General features: G+C 37.7%; 2 protein-coding genes across 3 annotated transcripts; both read left to right on the top strand.

The window, feature by feature from the left end:
• On the top strand, positions 1-1,823 carry LOC126802637 (uncharacterized protein C594.04c-like). 2 transcript variants are annotated; one of them, XM_050530289.1, is made up of 4 exons: positions 1-328; positions 413-676; positions 802-1,293; positions 1,635-1,823. In XM_050530289.1, exons 1-3 carry the CDS (start codon positions 98-100, stop codon positions 1,279-1,281), a joined length of 975 nt encoding a protein of 324 aa, XP_050386246.1. In that variant the 5' UTR covers positions 1-97; the 3' UTR covers positions 1,282-1,293; positions 1,635-1,823. The 2 variants fall into 2 exon arrangements, with proteins under 2 accessions (XP_050386246.1, XP_050386245.1); XM_050530288.1 differs by lacking the exon at positions 1,635-1,823 and having other exon boundaries at positions 802-1,619.
• Positions 1,824-5,361: 3,538 nt separating this feature from the next.
• On the top strand, positions 5,362-6,796 carry LOC126803924 (uncharacterized protein C594.04c-like). The gene is made up of 3 exons (XM_050531657.1): positions 5,362-5,669; positions 5,753-6,016; positions 6,164-6,796. Exons 1-3 carry the CDS (start codon positions 5,415-5,417, stop codon positions 6,641-6,643), a joined length of 999 nt encoding a protein of 332 aa, XP_050387614.1. The 5' UTR covers positions 5,362-5,414; the 3' UTR covers positions 6,644-6,796.
• Positions 6,797-10,034: the final 3,238 nt, after the last annotated feature.

The following is a 10,034-nucleotide window of genomic DNA, read 5'->3' as shown; positions in this document are numbered from 1 at the left end:
TTCATCTACTTTCTCACAATGGAAAAAATAGGAACCAGGACTATAAAACCCGACCCTCCTATTCATCTGTTATAGTGATCCCACTTGAAACCCCAAAATGGCTTCAAATAACTTGAAGAACGTGCCGATTGCATTTCTAGCACCCCTTCCCTCCATTCTCTTCTACCTCACATTCCTTCACAACCACCAAACCACTACTAGCCCTGAAGCTCTCTCTCCTATTTGGGCATGGTGCTATCACCACCCTCTTCTTCTAGCCAATGCCCTCTTCTTCTTCAACGTCAATGTCCTCTTCTGGGTCATCAGCCAAGTCCTCTCCAGCCATTGGGTACCAATAAAAATCTGATCTTTTTGGATTTCCATGTTAAAAATGTGATCTTTTTTGCTTATGTGATCTGGGTTTTTGGTGCAGATGATTGATTTGTATTGGACGGTGATTCCGGTGATGCTGGTTCATTACTACCGGACTCACCCTTTGGCTGAGTTTAACTGGTGGAGGTCAACGATTGGAGTGTTGTTGACTTGGGTTTGGAGTGTTAGGCTCACCCATAACTATTTTAGGCGGGAAAATTGGCATTGGGGGGCCAGAGAGGACTGGAGGTTCACTGATATGAAGTCACAGTATGGCAAACAGTGGTGGTGGATTTCATTCTTTGCTGTTTATCTTTCTCAGCAGGTAATGCTTGCTCTGTGTTTTTTTATTTTAGCTTTAAGTTTATAATGAAATGAATTACGAGATTTTTTAAGCTAGTGGAAATGGCTGCTTATTGTTGTTTTGGTGGTTGTTTGTAACGTATGTAGGTTTTTCTGATTGGAGTATGTCTTCCACTGTATGTGATCCACTCGGTTAATGTTCCTTTGAACATATGGGATTTTGTTGCTATCAGTATCTGCATTTGTGGCATTGTTGTTGCGTACTTTGCTGATACACAGCTCCACGAGTTTGTGAGTAGGAACAATGAGTTTAGAGAGGTTGGAAAGCCGGTTGTGGCTAATCTTGATGAGGGGTTGTGGCGTTATTCGCGGCATCCCAACTATTTTGGAGAGCAGTTGTGGTGGTGGGGACTGGTTGTGTTTGCATGGAACCTGGGACAGGGGCGGACCTTTGTCGGGTCTTTTGTCAATACAATGTGTCTGGCTTATGTGACGACGCTTGTGGAGAAGCGAATGCTGAACCAACAGTTCAGAGCCGAAGCGTACAGGCAGTATCAGAAGACTACCTCGGTCTGGATCCCTTGGTTTAGATCATCTCCAACTGGAGGGAAAGATAAGAAAGCTTGATTTGATATTTCTGTAAGTGTTATGGCTTTCCAACTGTTTTATCCGCTCCATATATATCGTTTCTTGTCTTATAATGCGCTGCGCCTGGCTATTGTCATCAACTCTTGTTTATTAGAAAAAAAATGTGAGTGCAATTTGGAATCTATTTGTGCATACTTAGACATACTGTTGTAAGAAATTGTTCTTTAATCTTGAGAATATGTAGCTCTGGCTTCTTTCTTAAACTTGGTTGTGTTATGGAGTCCTAACTCAGTACAGAAGTATCTTCTGTTAACATTTGTATATGACACAAAATATATGTTTCTTGCCAGTCTTCTGATTGAGTTCTTAAAACATAATGCCTTCCAATACAGAATTAGATGCATGGGTCCACTGCTTCAATTGACATATTGGAACGCAAAAGATATATATTAGGGGAAAAAAAAGCAAGTAGGAACTATCGAAATACTGAACTAGAATATCACATACCTTGATCTGTGAAGCTCTTGAATATGGAGATTGAGGCCAGAAGTTGCACAGGTAGGCCATCTTCAAACTTTAATTGTTCTGAATATCTAATTTCATCCTTCTCTAGAGAAAGTTATCTGGAATATAGTCATATTACGTACATACGTGGGATCTGCCTGATCCATTATACCTAATTTAGTTTTCTATTTTGTAAAAACACATGCTTAACCTCTCATAAACAGCTCTTCATTTACCTTTCTTTTAATCTCAAGAAATCCACTGATGTGACTGGTGCTAAAGAAGATGTGGAGTCATGGCATGTGTTTAACCACAGGACTAGTGGGGAATGGTGGTAATGGAGTACTGTCTTCCTTTGAGAAATTCTTGTTTTTGTGAGAATATGACAGAGCATCTGAACATAGTACATAACTATGGATGCGTTTTCACCTTATGAGCATGGTAGCATTAAAAGAAAGAATCCTATGAAAGAAAAAATCTTCGAGTATCATACCAAAACAATAATGAGGTAATTTAATGAGCTTAGGTTTCCTGTTACCTTTGGGATGGGGCTAATAGCTAATCTTATCTCGCTCTACTTTATTTGAAAGCTTGAACAATGGTATTAGTGTTAGTGGTTCAGAATCTTATGTATTGAAGATACGAGCGAGTAATAAAGAATCTGGGAAGAATGCCAGTAACTCGTTCACGAAATGCATGGAATTGTGGCAGCTGCCTTGAGAATTAGATTGATCGGTCAGTATTAACCTTACCCAAACCATTAATATGTGAAACCTGTGCAATTGAAGAAGCAACCATGAGAGTTAAGGTGCTATGAAATATGCAGACAGTTGAGGTTTGTACATTAGCACAGGGAAAATTCACACAAATCTATGAAAAAATGATGTATTGTGGTTGTGAACAATTCTCAAAATAGTATAATGTTTCGAACAAGATGTAGCATATTAGTGAGTCCTAAAGCCTGCTTGGCTGGAGGCCTGGGTTTGATCTCTAGAACTGGTGTCTTTCTGTGTTAATGAAGATAAATAACACCACCATTCTGCATTCTTATTTTCTTTACATTCATACTGTTTTCTTTTCTTAATAGGCATATCATGACAAAGAAACATCAGATCCTAGACAATGATTACAAGACCCCACATGAGTTGAAATTATACATAATTTCCTCTGTGTTACTGTTTAAGATCATTGCAAACACCAGTCATGGGAGCCATCTCATAATTACATGTTCTGTATGGAGGGGTTGGTTTTTAATTGCATATTGCACGTCCCTTATGATTGATGATTGCTTAATTACACAAACATGCTTAGTTACAACTCAAATGTCAATTAGCATTTAGAACTAGTGACAGACAAAGATACTTTTACTCTGATAGATAAAAATGTTCAGAACGTAAGCATTTGTTTGATTTTCCTTTAGATAAATGATTTTCATTATTGAATGTTTTTATCTGTTGAATTAATTTTCAAACCTCAAAATCGTTTAATGAGATTTCTGAAGTGAACAGTTGTGAAAAGAGATTCTGACACAAAATTGTAAGCAATTTAAATAGAATAGTATATTACATTCTTAATACATCTATACTAATGTCCTATATATAATCTAGTAAACGTACACTTTAACAACAATTCATTTCTTAATTCCCTCCGTGAATTACGGACGTGATTCACGGAGTCATTTACGCTAACACTCTCCCTCAAGTTGACGGATACACATTAATCATGTCCAACTTGCTAAGTGAATTATAAAAGGTCTTCTTAGACACTCATTTTGTGAGCATATCAGCAAGTTGCTCTTCTGTACGAACAAAAGAAAAACTGATGATCTTTGTGTCTAGCTTCTCCTTTATAAAGTGACGATCAACTTCCATATGTTTTGTACGATCATGTGAAATATCAATAGCTGCTTTGTTGTCACAGTACAACTGCATAACACACTTAAGCTTAATACCCAAATATTGTAGCAAATATCTAAGCCATAATAATTCACACTCCCTGAGCCATAAGCTTCCACTTTTTGTTTCTTACTATTCCATGTAACAAGATTACCCATAACAAAGGTAAAATACACTGATGTGGATCTCCGATCTGTAATATTTCCAGCTCAGTCTGCATCTGTGAAGCCACAAACCTCAAGGATATCATACATAGGAAAAAAATGTCACAGAGCACTTAACATTAGTGTTCAATTGGGGAACATATATCAAATGATGAGATAAAACAGGTACATATAACATATTGTGAAGCTCTATTGTGGGAGTAATATGAATTGACGGTTAGGGCGATGATGAAGGATGGCGGAGGCGGTGACTCGTCGTATCTCGGAATGTGGAAGGAGGCGGGTGAGGCCCGGGGAAGGGCTGTGCCGCCTGTGGAAACACGGAGGGTGAAGGGCTGTTCTCTTATGCTCCGATCGAGGTGATACCAGGTGATACCAGCCGAGCTGCACCAAAAACTGTAAAAACAAAACCCATAAAAACAGAGCACTGCTCTGATACCAAATAGAATAGTATATTACACTTTTAATCCATCTATACACACTAATGTCTTATATATAATCCAGTAAATGTACACTTTAACAATAATTCATTCCTTAATTCCCTCTGTCAATCACGTCTGTGATTCACGGAGTCATTCATGCTAACAATTTAAGGTCCATGATCAATGAAGGAGAAATGTTGGATTTACAAAAAGCAAATGTAGACTCACTTACATAGGTGGGTGCTCTTGTTAAACAGCGACAAGCGTGGCCCGTAGACCAACTGTACCAATATTGTCCCAACTTAGCCACCTCACAGGTGTTGGGTTTTAATCACAAAAGGCCTCGGTACAATTGGTTGTTATCCACCCACTTATAAGCTTTATTTTCTTTGTCACTTCTTAGATGTGGGATCTCTCCTCTCCAACACGCCCCCTCACGTGCAACCTAATTTTTAGGTCTGCACGTGACAGATTAACATCCCACATACTGGGATGAAAGAAACTAAGGTCCAGTAACCAACGACACTTAGTGGTCATGCCATCGGAAATCCTCCGATGGCATGACAAAGTGGCACTCAACTCGGGCCCACGAAAGATTAGAGGCGCGACTGGAGAGGGACCCGCTCTGATATCATGTTAAATAGCGACAAGCGTGGCCCGTGGACCAACTGTACCGATATTGTCCCAACTTAGCCACCTCACAGGTGTTGGGTTTTAATCACAAAAGGCCTCGATACAATTGGTTATTATCTACCCACTTATAAGCTTTATTTTCTTTGTTGGATTTACAAAAAGCAAATGTAGACTCACTTTCATAGGTGGGTGCTCTTTTATTTCTGCAGCGAGGGGTCTATATGGACAAGAGTTCATAGTTTGTTCATAGTTATTTTGCAGAAAAACTAAGGTGAAAGTGAGATGAGTGTTTTTTTTGGGTGATTAAGAAATAAGAACAGACAAATACTTGGTGAACCTTGTGAAATGAAGAACATCTTTTTTGGAGTGAATCAATTTGACATGATTAGTACCCTCTGCCAATGATTATTTGGAGGGATCTTGTTGCCCCACCAAGCAGAAAGAGAAATAAGCTTTCCTATTTTTCTACTATCTAGTATCATAAATAGGTCTCTCTTGATAGTAGGGAATTAGGTAGTGGGACTATATAAACAGGCCTTTGTTCTCTTCTGGTGATGTACTTGCAAGTTACAGCCATGGCTAATAGTAACTTGAAGCATGCAGTGATAGCATTCCTAGCTCCCATTCCGTCCATTCTCTTCTACCTTTCATTTGTCAACAACCACAGTCACCAACCCAGTAGTACTGGAAGTCTGTCTTCTCTTTGGGCATGGTGCTCTCTGCACCCTCTTCTATTAGCCAATGCTCTCTTCTTTCTCAATGTCAATGTCCTTTTCTGGGTCAGCAGTCAAGTCCTATCTAATCACTGGGTACGTTAATCTTTACTTGGAATCTTCTGTATTGTTTCTATGTCTTATAAATTTAATTGTTTCTATGTTTTGTTTTTGTGCAGATGATCTCTTTGTATTGGACAGTGATACCAGTAATGCTAGTTCACTACTATAGGGCTCACCCTCTGGCTGATTATGATCGGTGGCGCTCCATTATTGCAATTTCGATGACATGGGTTTGGAGCCTCAGGATTGTTCACAACTATTTTAGGAGAGAAAATTGGCACTGGAATGCCAGGGAGGATTGGCGATTCACCAATATGACCTCACAGTATGGCAAGCACTGGTGGTGGGCTTCCTTCTTTGCCATATACCTCTCTCAGCAGGTACTGATAGATCTGAACTCACACTGATATTTAAGCTTTTGGTGAAATGTCCAGTGATTTTTCAAGCGTACTGATTGTTTAGGGCTACTAATTGTCTTTGATGGTTGTTACTGATAGTTTTTTTATGGTCGTTGTCAATTTATGTAGGTTGTTCTAATTGGACTATGCCTTCCGATGTATGTAATCCACTCAGTTAATGTGCCACTGAACATATGGGATTTTGTTGCCATCATGGTCTCCAGTTTTGGTGTTGCTATTGCATACTCTGCTGACACACAACTCTATAAATTTGCGAGTAAAAATAAGAAGCTAAAAGAACTCGGAGAGCCAGTTGTACTTATTCTTGATGAGGGATTGTGGCGTTATTCACGGCACCCCAATTACTTTGGAGAGCAATTGTGGTGGTGGGGACTCGCTATATTTGCAAGGAACCTCGGACATGGATGGACCTCTGTCGGGGCTTTTCTCAATACGATGTGTTTAGCTTATGTGACAAAGCTTGTGGAACAGCGAATGCTAAAACCAGACTACAGAGCAGAAGCGTACATGAAGTACCAGAAGACAACCTCAGTGTGGATCCCTTGGTTCAAGTCATCCCCAGTTGGAGGAAAAGATAAGAAACCGTAGTTTCATATCTATTTCACTGTCTGTCTTTGTAGTGTTTAGCTGCACTAAGTGCATCTCTTTTCTTCTGTTGTAATACTCTATGGCCTGCTGTTGTGGTATTGTTTTCAACTGTTCTGTAATGAGAAGAAATTAATGCAAGTTGGATTTTACTTATTCATACGTGAACCTGTTCTAAGAAATTGCTTTAAAACCAGTCTTTGGATGATTCATAAGGCGAATCATGTCGAGATGCATACAATTCTTTGCAGAAATTCAAATCAAAATCCATGCATATGGACCAAAGTTGCACGATTTTGCTCAAATGAAAGCCAGAAGGGACATGTAAGATAGTTGATCTTTTTCCATATAATCTTTGTAAATAGTACTAAAGTAAAGTGTGATATCATTTTACCACTCTTTTTAAAAACTTTACAGAAAAGAGATTGGAATCCGAAGTAGGTTCCTTTCAACCTTGACATTGCTCGTTCATCATTTTTCATTTCTTCACTGGATAATGTTGGATGAACCACTGACTTTTACAGTCACTGTATTCATTTCAAGGCACTCATGTATCATCCAGATGTGGGAACATCTTGACCCACCATTACCAATTTAGCTTTGCTATTTTCAAATGCGCATGCTTTACTTCTCAATTTCTCATACACAGCTAGCTACTTTAGGAAATTGTCCAGGATCTTTTCGTTTAATTAACCTCAAGAATGTCACTTATGGATCAAATGCAAAGGAAAGACAGGTGTGATCCTTCTGGAATTTTTGCTCACCCATATGGATAATTCAAATTATTGTCCCTCGAGGTACAGATACAGATTCATAGTGCAGTAAAGTCAGAAGGATCATTTGTTAGGTCTAACATTGCTGCTACGTACCTTCAGGTTTAAGCAGCTTGAACACTTCTGATTGCTTCAGTGTTTTTTGTTTTAAAGATTTGACCGAGTAATTAAATAACTTAAAGTGCTTGAAACAACGATTAGCTTCCAACCTAGCTGGAAGCCTAGAATACAAAACAAGGAACCGAATTTTCATCACAACAATCTAATTAAGTAGCAAGTTAACATCAAAGCCACTATGCGTTTTGTTTCTGGAAGCTTAAACTGTTTTCTTTTTTTTGGCTTCTGGTTTTTTGTTTCAAAATGAATCATACAGATTATCAGTCACCAGACACCAACCCACGAGTTGAAATATTTGCAACAACTTTATACAAACCCCATGGTCTTTGTGTTACTGTTCAACTTGTCAATGGCAAAAGCCAAAGTATCTATAGCTGAAAATATATCCAAGTATCAATCACCATTAGTATTGATCATACAGGCTACAAGCCTAACAAGGGCAAGCAAGTGAAGCAACTACTATGCAGCACGAGATTTTGATCTGTTGTCATTATCTTATGGTTGAACGAGTAAGTTAAGTAGTGTTTGTCATGACCCAAAACCTATCAATTTTTTTTATCATGATAGATGGCAACCCCTTTGAATACTACTACTATATTATTCAAAGAAGAGGAAAGTTCACCAACAGTCCCTGAACTCATGTGGTAAGGACAGTTTGATCCCTGACCTTTAAAAAGGATCAAATAGATCCCTGAACTCTTATTCTGATATCAATAAGGTACTTCTGTTAAAACTTTTGGAATATTCCGTTAAAATATTCTTTTTATGTTAATTTTGTCATTTTGTTAAAATTTTGACGGAGCATGGTGGACCTAATTCTTAAAATTTATTTTTCTAAGAAGTTTACTAATCTTTAAATCTATCCTCTATACTCAAAGGTAAACATTTATTTTATCATCATAGCAATTATCATAGCTTCTAGACTTAGGCTTTTAGCGTTTGCTAAACTGTCTTTAAAAAAACTGCAACAAGAAAAAGAAAAATATAAAAAACTAATAACAAAATAGGAAGAACCTTCCAAGAAATACCAAAAATTATTAGGATATTATCTACAGAATACAGCGTAGAATCTACGCATCCCAAGAAAATATTGAAGTTCTTTAAGAAATTTTTGAAGAAGATCATAAACCTCTTCACATTTTGAGCATCGGTTAGATTCGCCCTAGCTGGTATCAGAGCTTGTTTCGCTCAGAAACAAGTGAAGATCAGGCTTATGCCACAAAATTGGCTCATTTTATCGAATAAAAAAGAAGTCAGACATAAAAATTACCAGTCTTTTTGTACTGAAAAAGCTACTGATAAGTGGCAAATGTGCTTTCATTCAAAACATATTCAAGAAAGTCAGTACTCCATAGAATACGTTTGTAGAATATTAAATGTCCTATACGACGAACATATTCATCTCCAAAAAGAGATTGGAGTAGCAGATATTGATCCGTTAAGACCTAGCCGGATTGAATTTCTAGATTATCTATATAGAGAAAAATGCAATAACAAAGTTGCAGAACAACGCGAAAGGTTTAATCTTCGATTAGATCAATTCAAATAAATAAATTCCCAACTAACAAATAATAAAATGACAAAATTAACATAAAAAGAATATTTTAACGGAATATTCCAAAAGTTTTAACAGAAGTACCTTATTGATATCAGAATAAGAGTTCAGGGATCTATTTGATCCTTTTTAAAGGTCAGGGATCAAACTGTCCTTACCACATGAGTTCAGGGACTGTTGGTGAACTTTCCTCTTCAAAGAATGCCCACATTGTATATCACAAGAATATGTTAAGCAAGAAAGGAGAGTTTTTGGATGTTTGCTATTGCTATTAACTCATTCTTTGATTCTTTCACTCACGATGGCTGAGATCTCAAAGCCTCTTACTAATCTACCAAACTACCTATGAATTAGTTTGGTCATGGAAGAACAAAATCTACGATTCATACACATGGACTTGTTCATATATCAGTACAGTATTTTGAAAGTGTACATGAAACTTTTGGTGCTATAGTTGTCGTAATTTATGCACCTGTTTAACTTCCATTATTTACAACAAGAGTAATCAAATATCTCTTATTAGCTTTAATCATTTCTTTTCAGTAGCGACTTTCATGCGTAGGAACATCAATAATGTTCTAAATATGGAATTACAATCCACCCTAATTTCGCCTTCATATTCATAAACTTTCGGAGGATATAGTCAAAATCTGAACCCTAAACAACCACAACAGCTCTTCAAGCTTCCTGAATCGCAGCTACGCCAATCTCATACTAGTAGATTGCTTTTATCCCAAGTATATTCCATACCTTAACCAAACAATGATGAATGATTCCGGCCAGTTCATGACTTCATGTCATATAGTCATATAAAAGACGAGGGGAGGAAACAAGAGCCCGTGAGCCAATGAGTCAGTGCCACTTGGCAGACAAGAGCAAAGCTAATGACACAACTGCCTATGTATCACAAGCAGTTCCAATAGACCAATACACAGAAAAGTCTGAAGCT

The sequence above is a fragment of the Argentina anserina genome, chromosome 7 (assembly GCF_933775445.1).
Source record: "Argentina anserina chromosome 7, drPotAnse1.1, whole genome shotgun sequence".
NCBI classification, from domain to species: Eukaryota; Viridiplantae; Streptophyta; class Magnoliopsida; order Rosales; family Rosaceae; genus Argentina; species Argentina anserina.
The sequence above is the reverse complement of the archived record's forward strand: the minus strand, read 5'-3'. Positions and strand labels throughout refer to the sequence as shown.